General features: G+C 36.1%; 1 protein-coding gene across 7 annotated transcripts in view; it reads left to right on the forward strand.

The window, feature by feature from the left end:
• The window catches only part of LOC127964824 (collagen alpha-1(XVIII) chain), a 73,518-nt gene that overhangs the window by 31,918 nt on the left and 14,869 nt on the right, over positions 1 to 26,731 (forward strand). Inside the window, exons 1-6 of one of the 7 annotated variants that reach the window (XM_052565205.1) lie at positions 8,958 to 9,261; positions 17,988 to 18,529; positions 21,080 to 21,163; positions 22,569 to 22,631; positions 24,779 to 24,854; positions 25,811 to 26,251. In XM_052565205.1, coding sequence (XP_052421165.1) covers positions 9,081 to 9,261; positions 17,988 to 18,529; positions 21,080 to 21,163; positions 22,569 to 22,631; positions 24,779 to 24,854; positions 25,811 to 26,251 — 1,387 coding nt within the window. In that variant the 5' untranslated portion in view covers positions 8,958 to 9,080. Of the gene's footprint in view, positions 1 to 8,943; positions 10,114 to 17,987; positions 18,530 to 21,079; positions 21,164 to 22,568; positions 22,632 to 24,778; positions 24,855 to 25,810; positions 26,252 to 26,731 lie in introns of those variants that run through there. The other 6 variants (XM_052565207.1, XM_052565206.1, XM_052565209.1 and 3 more) reach the window with 6 other exon arrangements.

The following is a 26,731-nucleotide window of genomic DNA, read 5'->3' on the forward strand; positions in this document are numbered from 1 at the left end:
ACTTCTGGCCTGGAGTTCAGTGTTGTATTTCTACTCCTTTATTTCCCATGGTGGAGCTGTAAGGATTTGATTTCAGCAAGTCCATAGATGAGGCTGAAAAGTTAAGGGAATTGTCTAGCTTTCCAAGCAGTTGTTTTCTGGCAGATTTAGTGGAGCGTGCTATAGGATTGGAAGTTTTATAGTGTGCTGGATGGGTGGGGGGTGTATGAAGGGACAGAAAAGTTTTTCTTCAGATCCCCTATCTCCTCACTGGGCCCCCTTTCTCTGTCACCCCCAAAGATTTACAAGAAAGCAGTCAAAGCTGTGCAGTTTTGGAATATAAAATAACACACAGCACAGCCCAGAGAAGTACCTCGCGTTGAACATTTATGTTGAACGAGTTTAACTGCTGATTAAATCCATTTACTGGTTCTCTTCCAAAGTGTCCCAAAGACCTAACACAGCGATGGAGAGAAATTATATGTATGTATCTATGTATTTATTTATTTGTTTGTTTATTTTACATTCAAGTCAAAAGATTTCACAGAAAAAAATTGCCCTTAATTACCAAAATATATTTTATATTTTACTTTCTATTTGTATTTTATATATGTATTTTATATATTATAAAATATAATACTCTATTTTATATATTATAAAATATATTGTAATGCTGCATTATATATATATATATATATATATATATATATATATATATATATATATAGTAATTTCATTATGTGTTATCTATGTCCAGTGTATAGAATTAACTATAGATGCCTTGAGAATCAACACAGTTGAACAGAACTGGTTGACACATACTATGACTCTGTGAGACGTTGATTAGGAGTGACTCTTTGGAGACACTGGAGATCGGATGAAGTCAGGACCACCCTCCTCTCAGGAGATTCCCCTTAACTAAACTCATTACTTTTTTAAATGGTCTTCTGTTCCCCTGGGTAAATTCAGCCCAGTGCGCCCTCCCCGAGGAAGCAGTGTTTAGTATGTAAATGCTCTCCTGTGGCTCGCCTGCTGATTTCTCTACCCACAGAGAGCCGGAGAGCTCCAGACAAAAGCCTGCTGGTGTCATGAAGGCATGCCATGCATTCCATGTCATTGTCACAAAATCTTTGAAGTTTGAGATGGGGTATCCTCCTGTACCCCCCAAATTAATGTTTTTTTATTTAACTTATCCTACCAAAACTGTGTATATGAACATATTCTAGTAAGGGTTCCGCTTATTCTTCCTAATCACTTTCAATTTATTTTTAATTTTGCAACCGAGCCAACAATAGTCAGAGATTTCGGCAGCAAGCCTTCTTCAGTGAACCCATTTTTTTCATGTACATGCACACAAAACAAATTTTGACGTGTTTTAGTTTGCAGTTAATTCAGACTGAGGGTATTTTTTATTGCGCAAGCTGCTTGTAACATCACTGGGGCTTATAGGTTTGTTTTTTCAGGGTGACCTTTCTGTATGGAGACCAAGTGCAGGGTTGACAACGCCTTGTAGCTGTAAAAACACATATGGATCTGCCATATGCTCCTTAGAGAGCTCAGGTCATCATAGATCTTTCAATGTGTGTAGATAATGGGTAGCATGGCCTACTATATCCATTTTGCACTTCCTTTGTGTGTTTACCTTAGGGTAGTTCTCCCAAAACTGAAAATACTCGTATCTTTTTCTCATGCTCATATGACCTGATACAGCCATGGTCATCATTTGACAAAAGAGGCGTGATACACAAGTTGTTATTCAGAGTACCAACACTAATAATAATAGATACATAAGAAATAACGGTAACAATTTATAATAACTGCATGCTATTAATCATTAGTTAAGCATTAGGAAACAGTTAATTAATCATTTATAAAGCATTAATAAACATTTACAAGCAGTTTATAAATACAGATATAAATGCTTTATACCTGATTTAACAGCATATCTATAATGTGTTTAATAATTGTTTTTTCATACTTTATTAATGATCAATTTATCATTTCTAAATTAAGTATAGCATTATTTACACACCAGTTATTAAGGAGTTGTCATTGGTTCATAAGATCACTTAGAAATTGTGAGTAAATAATTAATAAATTATTTAAATGTGCAATAAATCTTTTTATTCAGACATATAGTAATAGTTACTTATAGTGTTAATAAATGGGTTATTAACATGTATTTCTACTGTAATTCAAGGTTAATTCAGGTAGTTATAAAACATATGTAGTTGTTAGTTAACTATTTTTGTGAGCTCATCTAAAGTGAGGACTATTTATGCCTTGTAAAGCTTTTACAAATGAGATTTAAAGGCTGTTAATATTTATGTGTTCTGTATCACTGTGTTGTGTTTGTTTCCGTTTTTTGTTTAGAAGATAATTGAGCCTTTAAACATCCTTTATAAATGCTTTACAAGGCATAACTAGTCTTCACTTTAGATGAGCTCACATAAATAGTTAAGTGACCACTACTAAATGCTTTATAACTACGTGAATTTACTACATTTCTTATGGCTCTTATGAATCACTGGCAACTCCTAAATAACTGGTTTGTAAATAATGCTATACTTCATTGATAAATGATAAATTGATCATGAATAAAGTATGAAAATACAATTATTAAACACATCATAGATATGCTTTTAAATCAAGAATAAAGCATTTATATCTGTATTTATAAACTGCTTATTACTGTCTATTAATGCTTTATAAATTATGAATTATCTGTTTACTAATGCTTAATTAATGATTAATGGTGTGCAGTTATTATAAAGTGTTACCGAAATACAATAACAATAAGAAATACAAATATTAAATATTAATAACTTCTATTACATGCCATACATGTTTGGAATGACACAATGAAGAGTTTGCTTTTAATAGTCTTAATCTAATAATATTCAAAAGCATCTAAAGAAGAAATTGTCTAAATTTGGTCTGTTGAATTCCACTGTCTCTCTTTCATAAAGGATTGTGTTGAAATGTCGACAGCTTTTGTGAGCCTAAGTACATATCAGGTTCACTAATTTAGCTATATGGTATAATGTTATATTGGATGCATAGTTCTCTGAAACAGCGGATAGATGGGAGACCTGACAGGTGACGACAGATCGGAGGAAGTGACAATGCATAGAAAGATCACTGGACACTGTGAGAGGTGATTTGATATCTTCTGGCTTTTCGGCAGGGGTCTGATTACTTGCTCAATTATTCTCGCATTGACTGCTGTGCTATCCTGAAGCTTTTGAGAATGCATTCACATGTCATTTGATTGACACAAAACAAGAAATATTTAGTGGTTATTAAGTGGTTTGAGCATTTGGTGTAGTTTGTTCTTTAAGCTTGTGTTTCTGAAAATATGTAGGTTTTAATGGACATGTAAAGTGGCACAGAAATGATGGGACTAGCAGGTGATGTGACCCTTTTAAATTCTTCTGTAAGTGGTGCAATATGGTGTCCGTTTAGGACTGATGCATCATTTAAGGTTTAAGTGGGTCACATGAGCTCAGTTTGGAAGTTCAAGTCAAGAGTGGAATTGCAGCATGTGATCACTAGGTATTCCACTTTTAATGAAATTAGATGAATCTAATCTGTATTTTGTCTTTCAATTTAATCTGCTCTAAGCCTGTGTCTTTTTTATATTACATAGAAGGTTTCCTTTATTAAAAACGTTCTGTTGTTCTTTGCTGGTCTCGCATACTAAAATAAGATTATGTTGAGAAGGTTTGCTGTGTAGGTTCTTCTTCCTAAAGTGTGTAAACATTATATTCGGCTTTGAGACCTTGGGATTCATTAGGAACAGAATTTTAAACTGACTTAAGTTAAAAAAACCTGTAGGAGTGTCTGTGTCAATGCTGTTTGGCTAGTCGAAGTGGGAAAACCCGAAAAACATTCTTAATCAAGTTTTGTTGTTCTGTATGCTCTTGTTTACTGATGCAGTAAACCTGTGTCACATCTGTTTCTGTGTTTTTGTGGATCAAGGACACCTTGTTTGCACATCTCATAACTTCTGCTTTTGGCATGTCAGCCTGAGTTAGGCGTTCAGAGTCTCTTTGCATTTAAAAAGAAATCCTGTGGACAGCGGAAACAGGATGAGATGCTGTTATTATCCCTGTGCTCAAGTTAATTACAAGCACTCTGCAAATTCCCTGTCACCTGTAAATGAAGAACGCCTTGCTTAAATTCACAAAATCCTTTCATTTGTCTGGTTTCCAACCCACCTCATTGCTGTTACAACCCTATAAACTTTATTTCTCAAGCTTATGTCATTTATATATATATATATATATATATATATATATATATATATATACACACACACACACACACACACACACACACACACACACACACACACAAAGTATATATGTTGTATGACTTCGAACACAGATTTTTCACTATGATATGCATTTCAATATGAGTGACATATATTCTTTACAGTGGTTTTATAAAAAAAAAATACAGTAAAAAAGTAATAATGTAAAATATTACAATTTAAAATAACTGTTTTCTATCTGAATATATTTTATATGGCAAATCAATTTTCAGCAGTCATTACTCCAGTCTTCATGATCCTTCATCATTCTAATATGCTGATTTGGTTATAAAAAAAAACATTTCTTGTTATTTTCAAAATATTTGTGCAGATTAATATTTTTTCATAAAAACCATGATATATTTATTTATTAGATTTTTTTGTTGAATTATTTGATAAATAAGTTCATAAGAACATCATTTATTTGAAAAAGAAGTCTTTATAACACTGTAATCCCTTTATTTTTACTTTGCTGGATACAAGTATTAATTTCTTTAAATAAAATACTGACCCCCAAACTTCTAAATGGTAGTGCACAACATAACATTTTTATCTATTTCAAGTATTGCTTTAATTTGTTAATTTACACATGAGACCATATTGTTTTGATGAAAACCATCCCAAAAATGAGGGATTAATGAAAACATTAATGAATTAATGAAGATATTCTTATTCAAACACACCCAAGGACACTACATGTCCAGGATACATTTCTCATCTGTGAAAGGCAGGAAGTGTCAGGAAAGCTCAGTTTTCTCATAGGAGTTTGCAGAGGAGTGTGATTGAAAGCATACCGGTGTGGGTGTTGTTTTTGGCCACCCATCCTTTCTGGCCGTGCATCTCTAATATCCCGTGCACCTCAAATTTCTCAGAGTAACATGTGTGGTACTGGTGTAGGATTAATACAAGATTTGCCCAAAACAAAGCGCAAATGGTAAACTTTCCACTCATTACAGTCCTTTGGCAGTGGCACCCAAAAATTTCTCAGTCATTAAAAACCAGGTACTCCCCAAAAGAAAAAGCACCTTTTTATTTCTGTACCAGCAAAGAGTAAAAGCTGCTGTATCTTTTACAATTCATGTTAAATCATATCCTGATGAGTGCAGCTTTCATCCACAAAAAAATAAATAAAAAAATGTTTGGCTGATGGCAGAGAACACGTTGGCCCTGAACATGCTCCGAGAAAGTTCATGACTGCGAGGGAGTCACCAAGGACAATTGCAAACTAAGATTCCCAGCCATGTAGGCACTGAATGATGAGGTTTAGCATTAACCCTTATGTAAAGGCTAACAGCAGGACCAGTTACTCGATTGTTAGCTGTTTTGGTGATATATGTGATGTTTTGACTCAAGGTAATAAGAAGCATGTGTTGTCGATGTCATGTTCTCATAGCTGCTCGTGTTTCAGTGTCCTTGTGGGGGAAAAGCTGTGTTTGCAGATCATTAACCTTTACGTCCTGTGTAAAGAGACAAAAAAAAAAAATGAAGTCATGCTTCCATTAAACCTACAGTACTGTGCAAAAGTCTTGGGCAACTAGTATTTTCACCAACGAAAAATGATTTTAAGTCATTTATTTCTATGTTTTGCTGTAGTGTGTCAGTAGTAAATATCAGATTACATTTCCAAACATTATTTTTGCCATTAAATGTAATAATACAGTGAAATTTCGGGTTGCACAAGGAGTCTGAAAGCAGCCAGTGGTCCACACAGAGATCTGATCTCATCATCATCAGTCTGTATGAAATAACATGAAGAAACAGAACGAACTGAGACAGACTCAATCCAGAAGAACTGTGGACATTACTAGTGGCCTAAGTAACGGAGTCCAATCATGCTTACTGTATTCATTTCCTACATGTAGGTGATTTTTCTTGTTCTTTTTTAATTGGCTAAATGATTCTAATGAAACATTTTTTGTTGGTTAATATTGATTTCTTTTTTTAATTTCAGCTTTTCTTTTGTCAGTTTTGTTAAAACATGGGTCTGCACTAAAAGTAGGTGAAAAGTAGCCAAACCGTTTACAGTTGGTAAAAGTACCTAGTACTTCCGGCGAGCTTCTGAAGTGCGAATCAGATGGAAACTTTACTATCCCATGAGGCCATTACAATGAAGGGACACAACTGTTGTACTGTAGGACACATGAAAAAGCCAACAATCTGGGTGTAGTATGTCCAGAATTTATTCATACTACTTACATTCATACTATAGGCTATAGAACATACAGCTCTCGCAGTCATTTTTTTAACATTTTTACCAATGTAGTACTTGTAGTCACAGTTACCATTATTCAACATTTTTTGTGAACAATATCAAGTCATTTCAATGGGAAACGGGAATGAGTGCAATCAGGGTTTTTTCGTGTGTCGATTAAAGATTGCTTACGTGAATTTGCCACAATGACCAACAGAAAGCTGCATGGTTATAATGGACTTTTGTGTAAGCTGTGCTACATGCATTGCTACACTATTGACAATTGATAATGGAAATTTTTGTGCACAAAACTTCACCAAAATTTTAATAATGTAACCTTTAGAAGGTAGTACAATAGACAGCAAGGCAGCTCACAAGGTTTTGGAACAGTGCCATTTCCAGAACTCGTCCAGCAGTGTCCACTTGAAGTCTAAATGCTATGTTGAGTCCATGCTAGTATATTCACTGTGTTCTTGGCTGGGGGGGACTGTCCACACTTTTGTTGCTCAGCTTGTTAATGTCATTCCCACACTAACTGTGGGCAGCCCCAGTGATTTTGTTGAATTGTTGTGAGGGTTGACTTCTTCATTGTGCATCAATGGCTTTGGCAGATGTTGTAGGTTTCTGGAATATCTGCATTGCTCATTGTGTCCTTTCATTGTTTAATAGAGAGCTCTAAAGAGTGTTCTTTGAACCAAATGCCTTGCTTCAGCTTTTATCCAGTTTACATCAAAATCCTAAAGAATAACTGTGTGTCTTCTAATCATCTTTAATCCAATGCTCTGTGTGTTCTGTCCACAAGTTCACACAAAGCTTCATTGTATCTTTTGGCTTATAGTGGTAGTCTGGGGTGAGGTGTGAGGTGTGTGTTTTTTAATAACTTGCCTCAACTTTTAACCAAAGTACTGTACACTACTAAAATAAAAAAAAAGTATTTCTTTTTTCTTTTAATTAAAATTCAGATAAAGACATGACCAGTGTTTAATTTCATTTTTACATATTTAATTAGTTGTTGTTTTTATATCTTTTGTTTTTATTTTTGTGTTAATTGTCTCACATTTTGTCAATATTTCTTACTGACATCATATTGTAATCAATTTTTATCTGACTAAAGTGATATATGCTGTAATTTTAGTTGACTTAAACGACTTATTAAATACAAGATACAGCAAATGAATTTTTTTTTTTGTCATGTTTCATTTAGAATACTGCATTATGTTAATCTACTGTGGCATATTCATACCTTATATACAATGGAAATTGTAAATAAACTGCAAGGAACATAAAAATAATGAAATTTGTTTAAAACTTAAAACTTAAATTAACTTAAATTAATTTTTTACAGTGTTCCGAGGGAGGCACAACGTCCATTGATGCATGTGAGCATTTTTTGAAAGTTTCTTCTGAAGAAATCAACTTAGTTTGACAATGCTCATAGAGTGTCAGTAGCATTAAGAGAGGGTCTCTGTAACCTGCTCACGTAGGCTTGTCTGAACAAGTGCACAAGCTCTAGATTGCACTTTAACCAGGACACAGTTACAGAGCTGAGGAAGGGGTGGGCTTGGGCAAAACTAATTGCAAGTTAGCCAGGGGAGCAAGATTTATATTGACTGGACAGGGCTGGTTTCAGCCCATATACCGGAGGTAAGCAAGTTTTTAGACATCTTGTTCCAGCTTTGAGCTGGAGAGTTGAGTTGGCTACTGTTTAAACTTCAAGGATGTAGTTATGAATTGATTAATGACACCTCTGTACCCAAAATGGGGAATACATTTTGTACAGTATCATCAGAAGGATCGCAAGTTGTTCTAACTAGGGTAGCATAGTTTGGGTTTTGTAGGATTGATTAACTCAAAAAAATACATAATTACAGTGATTGCACAGTAGACTGACTTTCCTCAGACTTTCTGATTATTAATATTTATAAACCTTTTAAATGGATGTGTGTCTGTCTGCTGTTGGTTGTTACTGTATTTCTGGAGATGTGTCTCTGATGCAGTATTTCATAAACTACCTAAACCTGCCTGGCAAGCAATGGCATTTCCTTCAGAAAATGCAACTTTAGTATTATTATTTTTTCCACTAGAATTAACGTCAGAGGTTCGGGCTAAAGACAAACCGATTAAAAGCATAAATTTCTGCTTTTAAGAGATGTTTTGAGTATTTAAGCTGCTTGTTTCTGTGTAACAGGGGGTCTGTGGAATTTCTCTGCCCCTTTAAAGGCTGTAAAAGTAAGCTGAATCAACTCTAAATTCCATCAGTGAGGGCATTTAAACAATCGGGGTATACAAAAGGACTCCTTGCAGGCATTTTTGGTACAAATATCTGTCATCAGTGACACTCTTTCACAAGGACAAAGGGGAGATGGAGCTACGGGGGAGGAAAAGGCCCCAAGCTCGGCCAATGATGAACCAGCCCCCTGCTCTCTTTTAAATATGTTACTCCTCCTCTAAACTTTTCCTGCCTGGCTTGTGGGCTGGTTGTGGTGACTTTACGGTGAGCCAGGGACGAGTCTGTGTGTGTGTGTGTGGTGTGGATTACTATTGAGGGCATGTCAGGATTTTGTTTGAATTGCTGAGTGACTGGAAGTGAACGTGATGTCTAAGCTCAGGTTTTGGCTGTGCCTCTTTATTCTGGTGTGCTTGAGGATACGCCACACGCATGGCTGGTTCTGGTTCGATGACTCGAAAGAAAATGCAAAGGGCACACAGACATCGGCTTACCTGACAACCGTAAGGCCCACATCACCACCGAGGACAGAACCGCCCAGAACAACAGGTACAAGTGCTTCCGTAACTGAGGTCCTGAAAGAGGTCAGTTCTGATGGAGGTCATTTTGAGAGGAAATCAGAGTTCGGGTCAGGGTCGGGGGCTAAGTCAGAATCTATAAGTGGGTCATGGTCTGAATTTGCTTCCGGATCCGGATCCGGATCTGGATCTGGACATGAAAGACAGGATGGCTATGTTACGTCAACCAAATTTTTGGGTATTGCTGGTGAAGATGCTAGATTGCATGTGGGAAATTTTAAACTGCAGATGGATGGACTTCAGCACATCAGTGACCCAACAGAGAGTCGATTTGATGAAAGCATCGATGTTTCTCATAAAAATGTTAGCACTTATAATGATCCAAATGGGCGTAATTCTACAGAGCATGATGATTATGGTAACACAACATTGTATTCCACTGAATACTCTGTTTCAGATAGTCTACTAACCATTGAAAGTGAGTTTTTAGGAGCTAGCATGCCAACGACCATCGAATCCCCACGCTGCTTGCCTGTCGATTCTGATTTTCCATTTTGCACCAGAATTGGAGTGGAGAGTTTCACAGTACCAAATTTTCTAAATCAAAGCAGCGTGAAGGAAGTTCGGGTGGTTTTGACCGAATGGGCATGGCTGTTGCGGTCAAACTGCCATTATAGCTTGGAATGGTTTTTCTGCCTGCTCTTGACACCTCGGTGCGGCCCACCTGGACTGCTGCCCCCATTGCCCTGTCGCAGTTTCTGCGAGGTCCTGCGTGACAGTTGCTGGATGCTCCTGGATGAGGGCCGCCTCCCCGTGGAGTGCCACTCTCTGCCTGAAGAGAAGCATGATGGGTATCGGTGCTTGTCAGTTAGTAACCAGAAAGGTAACGGCCGGTTAGAATGCCATCTCTTTTGCTCTTAAAAAAGGAGAGAGATGCATTTTCAACCAGTATCACCTGTCTGTCTGTTTGTCATTCACTAGCCCTCACAAGGGGTTTTGTTTGTCCATAAGAGTTGTGTGGTCTTCAACAGTTGCAAGTACACAAATCCTCTGGGGAAATGTGTTTTAATGCATTTACTTTGCACGCTTGTCAAAACTGCATGGACATGTGTAGGATGACTGCATGGCACTACTAAATCAAGTCTTTGCATGTTTATGTAATAAACATATATGAAATAACGTTTGTTTTTCAAAGCACAAGCGACTCTCTATAATTTAAAATTATTATAATTAATTATTTTATAATATATTCTTTATATAAGCTTATTTATTAATGAATGAATGAATTAGTTTTTCTTTCTTTCAGTTACCCAGCTTTTTTATTGCATAAAATTATCAAGTAATCAAGAATGGCTGAAAATGTCCTGTAAACTCATTGGTCAGAAGATGTGGGAATCATGACTCTTAACCAATGTGTGAAGCCCTGAATATGTGCAGCACCTTTAATAGCATAACCTAATCTGTTGAGTACTTTTAATTTTGCAATGATGCAAATATGGATCTGCTAAAGATCATTTGGTACAAAGTAGCGTAACTTTTTTTAGCAGTTGGAGGAATGGGTGAGAGATATGATTTAGAGAATTAACTTGTTAAATATTGTCAAAAAAATTCACCATAAAAATACCCACATTCTTCCATAACCTACATTCCAGTGGAGTATCTTTGAACTGGTATTTGTCAAGTACAAGTAAACGTAGAGAAAAACCTCTGCAAATAATGCATGCTGTTTCTTATCAGAGTATGCAGTTGGTCAAATTGTTAACCTGTAAGCTGGGTGTATTACATTCCTCCATGCAAGCATGTATTTTAAGCCAGGGGGAGGTCCCTTTCTGTCTAATTTATTATTAAATAGCAATGCAAGTTAAACAGAATCAGTTCTGGTTTCGTTAGTAGGTACTGTATGTTGAAAATGCCATGAGCTGTTTTGTTTAATTTGGTTTTACTTAATAAAGATGCTCCAGAGTCTTCTGTACTTTGTAGTGTTTTTCACATTGAAAGATGAGCTCTTTTTTATTGAATATAGGGGTGGGAGTCGAACACTTTGATCTTGAGTTGTTTTTGACAACAAATGCCATTCATATGACTTTTCCCCCTCATTCCAGAGTTTGTTCTTCACTGTGGAGGACAGATAAATGTTCATCGTCTCAGTGGCTGGAGGATAGTACCATCTGTCTTCTAATAAGTATGTCTTTGTGCTGAGACGCAGTAAATGCTGCTTTCAGGTTAACATTTTTGGCAGGAGTGACTTTAAACAGAATTGTTAGTCCATATGTTCAGGCTGAATCCATGATTGCAATCCTCTGCCAAGTAAATCCTGAGAGCATACTGTTGGTATGTGTGTGGTTTTGTGATAAACATCTAGAAACACGGTTACAGAATAAACTGTCATGTGAGGAAAATGAACATATATAAATACACAATGAGCAAACAGAGTCATGATGAATAGCTACTGCGGATGGTTTCATATGATAAACAAAAACTTTTTGCCTGTTGTAGACTCTTGCATGAGTTTCCTGTGTTTGCTGGGGCCAAGTGCTCTTTATCTTAAAAGTGTGTCTAAAAAAGGCATTATCTTTCAGACAGCTTGTTGTATTGACAACTCTGAGTGGACATAATGTTTTAGGACACCATCAAAGTCAATCTGAAGGAGCACAGAAAATTTTTTGGGACAAAGCTTATAAATATGTATATATGCTTGCAATTGTAACTGCTTTCCCCATGCATTGTGACTGTATGGGCAACATCAAGTTTATAAATAGTAGAGATATATCCAAGACTATGTATATGGCTATATATAGAAACTGCCTTAAAAAAACCTACCTTAAGAAATATTTACTGGATATATATATATATATATATATATATATATATATATATATATATATATATATATATGTATGTATATATGTGTGTGTGTGTGTGTGTGTGTGTGTGTGTGTAAACCAACTAGCCCCAGGCTTTCTTGTATGTTAGATTCTGCTTTAGATTTGAAGATGTGTTTGCTTGTACATTATGTTTAAATAATATTTTCATCAACCTCATTTATAGTTCTCTTAAAAAACGGAAACATCTAAATTAAATCAGATCTGGCAGTGTTTAGAGTTATTCAGGACTGACTGAGGGCAGATAAGATCAAACCACAATATTAAGGCAAGAAACCAAGGCTTTCTCAGTGGCTGTAAAGCATCCCTATGGTCGTCTTCAGGGTTTGAGTTATGCTAATTATACAGTTCTCATGTTAGCTACATGTGAGGAATTCGACATTTGTTTCATCGCAGGCTAAAAAGTGAATTCCAGGTGTGCAGCTTGTGTTGGAAAGTGAAATTTGTCAGGAGCAATAGATTGTTAAGTGTGACAGCGTCTAACCATTGTTAGTTTTTGTGAGGCTCATGGGCCATGTGTAAAGGAAAAGCTAATATGTAACAGACTGTCTAGTCTTCCTTTAACTACAACTGATTGGTCTTTTTTCTTTCTTTCTGTTATTTAATGATATTTGCATTCCTCATCATAATTCCCCTTTGCTGGGAAAGCCTTTGAAACCTTACTTTTAAAAAAACTCCAAAGGGAGCAGCATTTTTTAAGATGATGTATTTGTATTTGTCCGTCACAAAAACAGTCTCAATTAGGATGGCTGTACTGAACTGAAATTAAGTGTTTTGTGAGACATCAATTGATTCACAAAAGAACTGGACTTTTAAGGAACAGAGATGTATTGCTTTGATTTACATTACTGTTCAAAAGTTTAGAGCTGGTAAGATACTGTAGTTTTCTATTTTAATATAGTTTAAATTGCAATTTACTTCTGTGATAACAAAGCAAAATTTTAAGCAGGTATTACTCTAGTCTTCAGTCACACAATCATTTGGAAATCCTTCTAATATGCTTATTTGGTACTCAGAAAATATTTCTTATTAGTATCAATATTGGTAGCAGTTTTACTGTTTAATATATTTGTGGAAACTACTATCGATTTTATACAGGATTCTTTAATAAATAGAAAGTTTAAAAGATGCTGTAGCATTTATTTGAAACCAAAATATTTTATAACATACTAAATTAATTTACTGTCACGTTTGTTAAATTTAATGGATCCTTGCTGAATAAAAGTAATAATTTCTTTCAAAAAAATAATAAAAAACAACAACATCTCACTGACCCCAAAGTTTTGAGCTGCAGTGTAGCTTTGACCACTGTAACATTATTTTTAAAGCTGCTGTCACAGTGCTAAAAAATTATTCTGTAATTAATGTCACTATACTTTTAGTCGGTTACTCCCTCTCACTGCTGCTCACACATTACATCTTCTGTATGGTCTCGTCTCATATCCTCCCATGACTGTTCTGAAAGCTTTCTCAAATAGTGTCACAGATCATAATGGGGTTATGTGGTGTCTGGGCTCCAGTGAAGCTTGTAGATAGAAATATTAGATTTGGGGAAAAATGGCTTCATTGGGAAAATGGAAGTGATTGTGTGATTCATGGACCTTTTCCACAACAATGGAGTCTCTTGAGTGCCAATAGACAGTGAGCTCAATTCATTCTGTGATGGATCAACTGAGAGGGCAATTCCTGCAATTGGCAGAAAATAAAACCAGTTACAATGTGGAAGTGTTATGTTGAGAATCTTAGCAGAGATGTTCTTTGTGCCTTTATGACGCCTTCAAGGTTAAACGGATTTGCTTGGGTAAACTGGCAGTGTTGATGTCAAACTTGATCATACAGTCTTCCAATCAAAAGTATTGGCTAAAGAAATGGAAGTGTACCTTTGCAGGTTTCCAATTGCATGGAAATGTATTACGGTCCAGTCTTTAATGCTCTCTAGTGTGCAATAAAAGGTACAAATCAACAAATTTGTACACAGGCCTGTTTGGTATAAATAGGTCATCTGTGATGTTTAATTGCTGATGTATGACTTGAAATGTACACCCACATAAATTATCATGCTCCATATTCAAGTTTCAAAGTGCAAGATTGGTGAATAATGTTGATGATTTGGCCTTTTCTATCAGTATTAAGAAGTGACACTCAGTAAGTGGCTCTTAAAGCTTTAGGATAAACTGATTACAGCTTGCATCTTATTTAACTTTGATTAGAAATTACATTTTGTAGCTGCCACTGATTAAAGTGACAAACTTGTATAAACTACTCTAACTTCAAGCTAAAATCAGGAAATATGAAAACTTGTGAGTTTTTGTATTCATGATCTTAAAACGGAGTGTTAAAAGTTACCTTCTTCAATTTAATATCAGTTTGATTCATGTTTTATGGATGTGATGTTTTAAGCATTTTCACAGTTTATAGGCCTCTTTGTCATTTAGTTATGCCCTGTATACTCTCTTGTCAGCGTGTATAATCAGGACCTAAGCATTTCTCATGAGCCCCTAAAGTCATATTTTGATGTGTGACTTAAAATGTGTAAGGGGCCTGAAGTTTAACATAATATTTGTGTTTTCAGTAATAAGGGCTACTAGCCTGTAGCACCTGCAACAGTTTTTGTGTTTGGTTTAATCAGCCTATTTAGTTTGGATGAGTAAACAGGTGCATTAATTAAAGTGTTCAATTTTAAGTCTAACTAGGTGGCCCTTTTTTTTTTCTTCACCAGATTACAATGAACTTGTATAACATTGACGCATACTGATGTCAAGGTTGGCTTGTTTGGTGAATGTGAATGTTACAGGTCATCAGCAATGTCATGGAAAGAAGTTAATAGACCTCTTTTTATTGTCTTTTACAAGATGAAATCAACTAGAACTGACAGTAATAAATGGTTTTGCCAAAATATTTACTTTCAGTTCTAACATCAAATTATTCATTTATAGCTGCATTGTATTGTGTTTGTTTCCTCTTTAATTTTTTATTCATTTTATATTTTTGTTACATTTATATTTTTTTATTTTAAATCTATTATTTGTTTCAGATTTTTGGTATGTTACCAAAACAATCCATGAAAAATAAAATTACAAATTTTCCCTTCTCACTGAATACCGTTTCACTTTGAAATGCATCATGTATCAGTAAATCAGTTGCATCTATTGACTTTGAAATTATGCTGTTGACTCTCTCTTTTTTTTGGCACTACCTAGTCTTCATCCAGCTTGACCATGTAATGATGGTGCTGTCAAAAATGGAAGCATTTTTCAGTTGCAATAATTTTTAAAGTCTTTATGATAGTCATTAGTGTCAAATGTCTGGTTTGTTGTATTCATGTACAAGATCAGGCACACATGGCCTCAGGGGCTTTGTTAAGTCTCATTCTATCCCGACACACATCTGGATTCAGGAATAAGAATTTATTGCCTACTGTCAGAAAAGCAAAAGTCCGGGATTTTGGTTTCCCTAAAGTGATTTTCACAAGCCTGACTTGTCTCAGAAAACTTCAGTCTTGAACTGAAGTGGGCATTAGCCACTGAACGCTAGTTTAGCATGTCCACTGTTTACACAACAGCATCTGTCCATGTGCAGGAATGCAAGGTGAGCTCCAAAAGCTCCTCCTCTTTTAAGCTTGTCATTATCCTGTCATGATCTAAAGACACGGTTTAAGCTTTGAATAGTGAAACTTGGAAGAGTGGTTCTCCTCTGTCTAGTTAAATCAGCCCAAAGATTAGGTTCACAAGCTAAACATCGTCAACTAGAAATGCAAGTCACACCAAAACCATATGTAAGGTGTATTTTCTTTCTAATCCTTTCATGTGCAACAAAGGCAAGAAGAGTTTTGTTTCAACTCATAACAAAAGCACCATCTGAAGAACTTAAGGATGAATATGTAAGCCCCTAAAGGACTTTGATCCTTGTTTGATAAATAAGACCATGTGCTCATGAGCTATACTTGGTAGTCTTTTTTCAGAACGTTTACAAAGTCGTCATGGTTCAAAAGACTTATTTTACAACATGAAAGCAGCTAAAAATTCTACAAGTTGACATCATCCTTAATTTTTCTATTAATGTTTACAAAACAGACATTTTTACATCAGTATAATGAGCACTTGTTATATTATTTAGTGTTTTATGTTTGTTTTTTGTTTATTTTCTTTGGGCTTTCAATTCATTTTGTCTAACAAAACAAAATCACCTTTCATGTGACAGTAAAAGGAGGGGTGTTTTGGCAAGAAACACTGTTTTTACTTTTCTATATTTAAAAAGCAGAATTGCCCAAAGGATGTATGTGTAAATAGGCAGGAACTGGAAGGGTCTTCAGCTGTCCAGCTGTAACCTCACACCTTTCCCTCCTCCTCATGACATGTCAGCACAGGGAGCCTGTGATGTTTCCATGTCTAGCTTATCTTCACAAGTGGCTAAAAATGTCTGTGCTGACTGATATTAGCATGAGATTGAAGTCTTAAAGTCTTCATGATCTCACCCAGCAGTCTGAGTTTGATTTATATATACACTATAAAGTTGTATCCATTAATATTTTATTTTATTTGTTTTGTTTTTGTTTTTGAGAAGATTTAATTTTTATTCTAATATTATAGCATAAATTGTAATTTACACTTTCATTTTGGAGCCTAAATTTGTCATAGTTGGCAGGAAATTTCCCTGTCAGGCCAAAACAAGTTTTATATCCCCTCAAGTCAATCATAGTACTTTATTTCTTTTTTCTTTTTTTACTTACTGTCGCACGAGTCTTCTAAAACACTTTTTTTTAGGTTGTTCACATAGTATAAAACATATTTATATTTTTTAAAAAGATGTCAGTGCACTACATACAGTACAGACCAAAAGTTTGGACACACCTTCTCATTCAAAGGGTTTTCTGTATTTTCATGACGATGAAAATTGTAGATTCACACTGAAGGCATCAAAACTATGAATTAACACATGTGGAATTATATATGGAATTATATACATAACAAAAAAGTGTAAAAACTACTGAAAATGTGTCATATTGTAGGTTCTTCAAAGTAGCCACCTATTGCTTTGATTACTTCTTTGCACACTCTTGGCTTTCTCTTGATGAGCTTCAAGAGGTAGTCACCTGAAATGGTCTTCCAACAGTCTTGAAGGAGTTCCCCGAGAGATGCTTAGCACTTGTTGGCCCTTTTGCCTTCTGTCTGCGGTCCAGCTCACCCCTAAACCATCTCGATTGGGTTCAGGTCCGGTGACTGTGGAGGCCAGGTCATCTGGCGCAGCACCCCATCACTCTCCTTCTTGGTCAAATAGCCCTTGATGCCTTCAGTGTGACTCTACAATTTTCATAGTCATGAAAATAAAGAAAACTCTTTGAATGAGAAGGTGTGTCCAAACTTTTGGTCTGTACTGTACATAGTAAACTTTGTCCTTAAGAAGGTCCCCTGTGAGCAATAAATCCAAGAGGTCACTTTCTATTAAAACTGGGAAATTTTATTGGCTGGTAAATGTACATTCTTGTTAAATCAGAAGTGTTCTATATTGTTTCAGGATATCAAAAAGTCCCTAACAGGAGTTACATGAAATTGATTATTCTTTAGAGGGTCATCTGTCTTTTTTATTCACACATTTTCCTCCTGAAAAAAGGATGAAATTACTTTGAGCTCAATTGAGATGTTGTATACAGCCAAAAAATAATAAATTCTCACAGTATTTCACTACTAAAGTCAAGACGCACCCCTTGATTCCCCATCACAGATGTCAATGTTGAGAACTTTCTCTACAATACATGTTTGAGCAGACTAATAAAGTGCTTTTTAACCTAGTCCCAGCCTGCTGCCCATCCCTGACCGTTCACTTTTGTATTGTTCTTAATGAGGTCCATTTATATTCTTCTCCTTTCCTTCCACAGAAGAAAGTGGAGTGACGCTGTTGCAGTTAATTGGTGATCCTCCACCTGATGGTGTCTCCAAAGTATTTGATGATGCTAACAACCCCGGCTATGTGTTTGACCAAAGCTCCAATGTGGGTCAGTCAGCTGCGGCCCACCTGCCCAACCCTTTCTTCCGTGACTTCTCCCTCATCTTCAACATAAAACCCACGACCTCCAAGCCTGGAGTCATCTTCTCCATCACTGACCCAACCCAGAACTACATGTATGTTGGTGTGAAGCTGTCAGCGGTGGAGAAGAACAAGCAGTACATCATCTTCTACTACACCGAGCCTGACTCGCAGAGCTCATATGAGGCGGCCAGATTCCCTGTGCCCTCCATGGTGAACACTTGGACCCGGTTTTCCATCAGTGTTTTGAAAGAGCGTGTTTCCCTCTACTTCAACTGTGACTCAGATCCTCAGGTCATGAATTTTGAGCGGTCTCCAGATGATATGGACCTGGATGCGGGGGCAGGAGTGTTTGTTGGTCATGCCAGTGGAGCTGACCCTGATAGGTTTTTGGTATGTACACAGTCCATACTTTCATTTCATGATATGCCTGTTAAAACAAGTCAAATCAATGTAGCTCAGGCCACAAAAGGGAAAGTGCAATGAAAGTGTCTGTGCTTGAGTGACTCCTGCATGATTTGATCGCTAAAATTGGCCTGTTTAAAACACAACAAACATTCTTGTCATAAAATGGTCTACTAGTCTTTCCTTGTTGGAATAGAGTAGTTAATTGCTTTAAAAAACCACAGGGGAGCAATTAGCTCCTGTTAGTTTTGTCTGGAAGTGTCCAGAAGCTGACCCCACAGCTTGATTTTAGATCAGTGAAAACCGACCACTGACTTATTCTTCTCCTGAATGGAGTCAGATGAGTACTAACAGCATACATTCATTTTATTTTATTTTATTTTATTTTATTTTATTTTATTTTATTTTATTTTATTTTTCTTTACTTTACTTTACTTTATTTTATCTGTTAATACAAAATATTATTTATATATTTCATCTGTAATATATATTTGTTTATTTTAACATGTCATTTAATTTGGTATGTAACTGAATTGCGTAATTCATGTTTAAATGTATTTCTATCAATTCATATCTGCATTGTATTTATATCAATATCAAATTATATGATTTGTTCATTTTATATTATTTTATATATTTATTTTTCATTTATTGCCTACTTATTCCTTCCTTAATTATTGAATTAATAAATATTAAGTTTGATATTTAGAGGCATTACTTATATTTTACTTTGATTTCCCAAAAAAAAAAAAAAAAAAAAAAAAAAAAAAAAAAAAAAAAAAAAAAAAAATATATATATATATATATATATATATATATATATATATATATATATATATAATGTATTCTAATTTATTTTTTAAAATCATAAATATATAAATAATATATAAACTCTATAAATAATTGGTTGCCACTATGAACTTGAAATATAAAATATAATTTAAAACATATATACAGTTTACATTATATTTGAAAATAATTAACAAGAACAGCTTTTATAGGCCAACAGATTCTTCAGCAGCTGCTGTGCTACTAAAGCAGCCTAGCTGATCTGTGAAGTGATGGAATGCCTGCCTTGTTCCCACCAGTTATGCTAGTGCTTTCAAGCATGTTGTTCAATAACCATAGTGAGGCAACTGAGGCAGCAGAAATGCCGCACATTTCCCAGAGCTCATAATGGCTACTTAAAAGCAGATGGATCTTGTTCTGTTCAGTTTGGCTCCTTGTTTCATGTGGCTTCCATTTCCTGTGGGAACTCCACCATAACGAGATGGCCATCATAATTACAGACCTGATTAAGCAGGATATGATTGCTGTTTCATCCCTCTCATTAAGACCATTTGCTTATCTGCAGGACTGTGGGGCGACCAGGACTGTAAATCTGACCCCATGTTGGGGCTGTAATAGGGTCTTGGCAGGTCACAGCGTAAAACAAAAGGACAATTAAGACATCATAAAGCTTCCTTCACTGGATTCTGCTACTAAACCTTTGACCTTAGCTCTTGAGACATGAGAGGGGAAGTCCTGTCGGATCTTACTAGCAACTTACCCACAATTCCTATTACCCCAAAGGGATCTTGAATGGAGATCTACTTAAAGCAATAGTTCACTCAAAAATGCAATTCTGTAATCAGTTACTGATCCTGATAATGCTCCAAGCCTGTAAGGATTTCTTTTTTTGTAGGCCATAAAATAAGTTATTTGGATGTTCTAGCTGTTCCTTATGATAGTAAATAGTTTATCAGATGTCTCACCAAAGTACCCCTAACAGTGGTCCATTGACTATATTGAACGTTTTGATAGCTTTGTGTGAGAAACACTCATTATTCAAAAAAAAAAAAAAAAAAAAAAAAAACATTAAGTTGCTTTGAAATCTCATTCATTTCATGCATTTTGAAATTTTGCCACCCATTAATAGCTTAAATGTTGGTTTTCTACTTGTCAGAGTTATATGGCTTTAGAAATAGAGCAGAAATAGTTTTATTGTGCTTCTTACCCTTCTGTAGCTTGACAGCTCTTGGGCCCTATTTATTTTATTGAATGGAAAAGAGCAGCATCAACATTCTGCTAAACATCTCCTTTTCCCTTCCACAGATTAAAGCAAGTCGTATAGCATTGCACCAATTTGAGTATGATTAAACAATGGCTGAATTTTCATTTTTTGGATGAAATATCCCTTTAATGAGACATTTATATTAGCCATTGAATATAGAAATGTGTTGCTTGTATTGAATGTTTGTGCCATCTGTGCTGCAAACCATGGAAAGGAAATCCCACATGGAGACAGATAGCCGTGTGTTTTAAAACTAAGATATCATTGTTATCTGACTGCCAGCGTTTTTGTGGAAGACACAGGCATGAGAACTAAGATATCATTGTTATCTGACTGCCAGCGTTTTTGTGGAAGACACAGGCATGAGAAAAGCGCAGTGGACTCAGTTTCTAATGAGCAGCTGCCCTACAGCATGGACTGTATGAAACCACACCTGCCATGGCCAACAAAATAAGCTCAGTAACCTGTGCGTGTGTTTGTTCTAGGGTGTTATTGGCGATATCAGGGTGTTGAAAGACCCTGGGGCAGCTGAACGACACTGTGAAGAAGATGAGGATGACTTTGATGCGGTAAGACTTAAAGTTCAAGTAAGTAATGAGTTGAGTCATTCAAATGATTAATTTAAACATCTGATTCCTTCAGTCAATGAATCATTCATTAAACTGATTTGTTCACAACACCGATTCATTTAATAGCGAAGCACTTATGTGTTTATGTGATTTCATTTGGAAGTTTTCATTGACAAAGAAAAGACAAAAAAAATAAATAAAAAAACATAACCTTTTGATGTTACGTTCAAAGAGCAATATGACATTTATATTTGTGATGATATTCAGGCCTTGTGTAATATTGCTTAGTTATATTATTTAAAATGCTCAAACTGAACCAGGAAAAAAAAATCCTAAATTGTAATCGTTCAAGACTTAAGTCCCTATTTCGGAACCAAGCGAATGCTCTAAAAATGACCTAAGTCAAATAATCATTTCCACTCATGTGTCATGCCTTAATTATGTCTCAGCTTCAGCGTCTCAGCAGCTTTGCCTTTGAACTAACTTTGAAAAGAGAAATAGCTACATAAATGCTTCACATCACAGCTACACACACTATTGAAAGTTAAGCGGTTCTAAAATGGGTGATCAATCCAAAGATTGGCTAATGTAGCGAAATTGTTCGCTGGGAGATCAGTTGCATAAATCACTCTAGCCTGTATTCTCAAACAAGTGGATTGTTTTTTATGAAAAGGAAAGATTTGAAGGCGTATACTATAGTCAGTTATTGTGTAGTCTTTTATAAAGGAGACCAGTGTGAAAGGAATAGCTTGCCTGGTGAAAATGTTCAGAATTAGACTCTCTTCCCCAGGTGACTCATCTCAACTTATAGTGCATTTTATGGTGTATATATATTTATGTATATATGTTTCCTGGGAACTGCTTTAACCTAAATTGAGCTAGTTTCGTAATTGATGAATTTTGCAAAATTAACAGTTATTTTCCTGTATTATTAATGTAAAACTGATTTGAAAAAAAATATATTGAAATTTGAAATTTGACGTGTATTAATGTAAGAACGAAAATAGCATGGGTTCAGAACGACATAAGGATGAGTCACTTTTCATTTTTAACCCTGAAATACCCAAATGAAAAGAAAAAAAAACTATAAAATTTATTTCACCATTTGTATGTTGTTGTGAGAGGCCTCTAATGCAGAAATAAATACATTTTACATTATTTTTTTTATATTTTTGGGATATTTTTGTGTTTATCGACTGATAATGTTTGGAATTCACTTCTATTCATTTCTAGAAAAGAATGCGTTGCCTCTAGTTATGTTTTCCACAGGATAAAGCTTTAATGCCCATCAGTGTGACGTATGATGTATTACATGGCCTCCAGTCATCTAGATACCAGTGTTATGAAAAGAGTCTTTCTCATTGTTAACACATTTGAATAAATGCAGTTTTCCATTCTCCTTTAGAATCTACAGGGATCAGGTGATTACGGAGCAAGTGGAGATGGAGAGGGACCACCATCAGTCCAGGTACGACTTGTATTTTCCCTCAGAAAGCTGAGCTCACTTTTGTAAACTCATTGTGATCCATTTATGGTCCACACTTAAAACATCTAATGATGATCCAGAGGTTTCCGGTTATTTCCAGAGCAGCAGCCTGTGAGTTCTGGCAGGTCTGTTTCTGTGCACTTGCTCACCTTCTAGGGGAAAGTCCCGGATGAATATTATAATCTCCAGACCAATCCCAGATCTTCCCATGCCTTGTGTTACTAAAATCCAAAAATAGGCCATGTGAAAATTTAAATGAACCCTTTGCTACTGATGTGTGAGGCCCGTGTCTGAGCTTGCAGAGCTAATTACAATGGAAAGAAACCAGGTGGCTGCTAGGTGTGGAGTGCAAAGATCTTCCATAAGTGTCTACTGTTCATCAGTGCTGAAGTTTAGTTTCATTTAAGTATGTTTAGGCCAATTTTTTTATTTATTATTATTTATTAATTTTGTGAGTATATAGTATTTATGTGAAGGTTACTGCTTCTTAGCAGCATCTTTCCTTTCACTTACAAGTGTTTATTGGCACTATATTTGTTTAACATCTTTAAACCGCTGCTGCCGAGCATGCAGGTATTAATTTAAGTCTAACCTAGTAATTTTAAAGTACACAGTGTTTGTTTGTGCAGTGTGTTTTAACACGCTGTGACAAAGAGAAATATGGCATTCCGAAGTGCTGTAAAGTAAACTTTCTTTTGTCTTACCATGGAATCCATTTTGATGGATGCCACATTCCCCTCTGGGGTATTTTCCACGCTTGTTTCACAGTCAATCCAACTCTCCTTGGATGTTGGAAAGTGCATTTGAGGAGAGGGCACCTAATGGGCATGCATTCTTGGAAACTGTGTAGGCCTCTTTGTGCAATCTAATTTTATGAGATTATTATATCTAGAGGCAGAGGAGTCTTGTGACAGTGTGGTGAAAATGTTTGACTTCATTACACTTTTCTGTAAAAAAGAAATGGAATTTCAGCATGTCTTTGGTGCTCAAGTATTATTAGTGTATAATTATTATTATAGCATATAGAGGCAAGCTTGTATACAGGGGTCCAAAATCCGAGACCACATTTGGTAGACAATGTTTTTACTTCATATCCTCCAAAATGGCTCTATGCTGATGTGGAGAGACACAGAGGAGACAAATTGTTGAGTAGTCTCAAAAAACCTTTTCTAGACTCCTTTAACAAAGCTGAGGAAGTGTACCAGAACTAGAGCATATCCAAAGAAGCCAGTACTTTCCAAGCAATGATCCAAATTGCTCTCCTAGAAGACCGTGATGCAAAAAACATGTGGCAGCAAAGAAATGCACAAGGAAACATCTTTCTGTGCCTTATGATCTCCTCCATGTCCTAAACTTCTCCAGCATAACTCAGTGTAATGTGTTCAAGGTCAGAGTAGCTGCCGAGATTCACCGCAGCAGTGGCAGTGATGGCAGATGTTTAGCAGCCCCTCCTCATCTAGCCGGACAGCCCCCACCTGCCCACCCCTGACCCCTATCTTTAGACTTTAGGACCCATGGCCTGCATTCCCTAAGATGATCGTTCTCTTGGTCCGAAAATACACGCTGTCAGCATCCTCCCACTCTGGCCATCAGTGCACTCCATGTCCTCTCGCCAAAGTCTCCCTTTTCTCAATCTCGGCATGCAATCTGAGGATCAGAGTGTTCTAGAACCTGATGCCTGCTATTTCATCAGTGGGTTCTGCTGTTTCAGCAGCACATGTTTTGTAAAGTGCAAGGTCAGGCCCGCTTTGTGTCTCTGCTTCAATCGTCTTGCCCTGGCAACTTTTTTTCAAGGAGCTTTGTTAACTGTTAGCTGTAAGTCTGAATCTCTCTATCAGTTGGCTGAATGACTGTGCTAGTGTAGAAATATCCATGCAGTCAGTGTCATGGTTCTTTGCTTTCCCATATCGAATGTCATCTAGTGTTTTAAGATGTTGATATTTGAGGTCACAGAGGGGTCAGACTTTTTGTAAATTAAACTGTTGGATAAGGTATTAAATGCATAAGAAGTGATATACTTTGGTTGTTTAAACTATACTGTTATGTGCATTGCATTAAAAGTTTGATTGATACTATTTTGCAGTTTATGTTAATTGCTACAGTATGTTAATGCTATGCATGATTTGCAGCCGACCCCTCCCTCCTCTCGGCCGATCCAGCAGCCGCCGGTGACCAGCAGACCGCTTGATGAGAAGCAGCAGACAGGTGAGATTCCACTCTGTTCAGTGTCAGGTCTGAATTGATCTGTCTGTAAAACATCAGCTAGTTTGACAGCACAGCCCATCAGTAGTATTTATTGCTCTGTTGAACTCTTATGTGGCTCTTTTTCTTCTTGCAAACTTTGTGTAATACATTTCTGGGTTTATTTACAACTTTCTGATTCTGTCATTTTGTTCATGAAAGAAAATAAATTAATCAACCACCTTACTCAGCAAGTGTGCCAATGCTGGTTGACCACATTGAACTATGTTTCGCTGTTTCATGCAGTTCTGATCTAGTGTTTACAGCAGAGTTTTGAGAGATTTAAAATGTAATCTCTGGTTTACTAATGTAGATAGCATTCATGAAATAGTTGGCAAAGATTTCTTTGATGTGACGGACTAGACTGAATTTATAAAAACTGAGTGATTTTATAGAAGCGGCCACTGTGGTATTTGGCGCCCTCTACTGGTGTAAAGCAAATCTTTTAACATTAAATTGCATAAATATTCAGAAAAAAAGTTGAGTTATTTAGATTTTGTTATAGATGTCTTAAACCCAAGGATGGATGCCAGTGCCAGTACCTGAGGCATTAATGCAATTTTAATTCATACAGATCAACGTTCATTTCTAGTTGTGAAAATCACACTATTAAGATCTCTGTCAGTTACATTTGTATCTGCCAGCTTACAAAGATTGAAATGAAGTTAGTTTTGAGACAGAAAGTCACAATTATACGAGATAAAGGCTTGATATCACAATACAGAATGTAATAATAAGTCACTCATAATGATAATGATTATCAAAACAACATTGTTGTTTATTATATCATAAAAAAAAGTGTCAGGCTTTAGATTAGTTTTAGATTAGTACAATCATAGATGCATATTTTTGTAAATGGTTTATTGAAGTGTGATCTTTCTTCAGAATGAGCTGAATTGGTAAGTTTTGTTGAACATTAGGCTCAGTCGATTCTTCTTGGCAAGCTTCTGGCTCCTACGGTGATTCTCGACAAACATCCGGCTCATATAGCAGTTCTCGAAAAACATCTGGTTCATATGGGGATTCCCGAAAAACATCTGTCTCCTACGGTGATTCTCGGCAAATATCTGGCTCATACGGTGATTCTGAACAAACTTCTGGTTCGTATGGTTATTCCCAAACAAACTCTGGATCGTATGGTGATTCTCGACAATCATCGGGCTCATATGATGGTTCTCGACGAACTTCTGGCTCATATGGTGACTCTCGACAAACGCTCGACTCAGTCGGTGTCAGCAGGCAAACTTCAGGGTCATATGATGATTCTAGACGAGCTTCGAACTCTTTAAGTACATCAGGCTCAGCTGGCGATGGCGTACGGTATTCTGTGGAGTCCAGGCTCGGTCCTGCAGGTTCAACAGGTGGGTCACTAAAGAAGGGATCAAAATCTCTCAAATGGACATGGAATTTCTGGATAGAAATTCTAGGCAGAAATTCTCAGCAGAATCTCTGAATTTCTACATGATGCTTTGCATGAAAAGCTGGCAGAATGCTGTGGATGTGTAGAGATGCACAAGAGGGACTGAAGCAGACTGGGAGCAAGCAGTAGAGCTGCAGATGTATGGTGTTTATTGCTATAATTGTTATATTGTATTTGTATTGTTTTATTGAAATACTTTGCTTATTGACCTGCTTAGAGAAGCTTCTGCTGGTAGGCATATTCTTACATGAATATGTGGAGTTTGGTCCATCTTCCTTGAATATTCTAATTTTTATTTTTATTTTACTTTTATTTTATTATATTTTATTTTACTTTACTTTTTATCTTTTCTTGTCGTGTCTTTGTCTTTTTTTTTTTTTTTCTTGTCTTGTCTCAAAAACATGTCCAGGTCACATTTCAC

This window comes from Carassius gibelio, chromosome B9, assembly GCF_023724105.1.
Source record: "Carassius gibelio isolate Cgi1373 ecotype wild population from Czech Republic chromosome B9, carGib1.2-hapl.c, whole genome shotgun sequence".
Classification (NCBI taxonomy): domain Eukaryota; kingdom Metazoa; phylum Chordata; class Actinopteri; order Cypriniformes; family Cyprinidae; genus Carassius; species Carassius gibelio.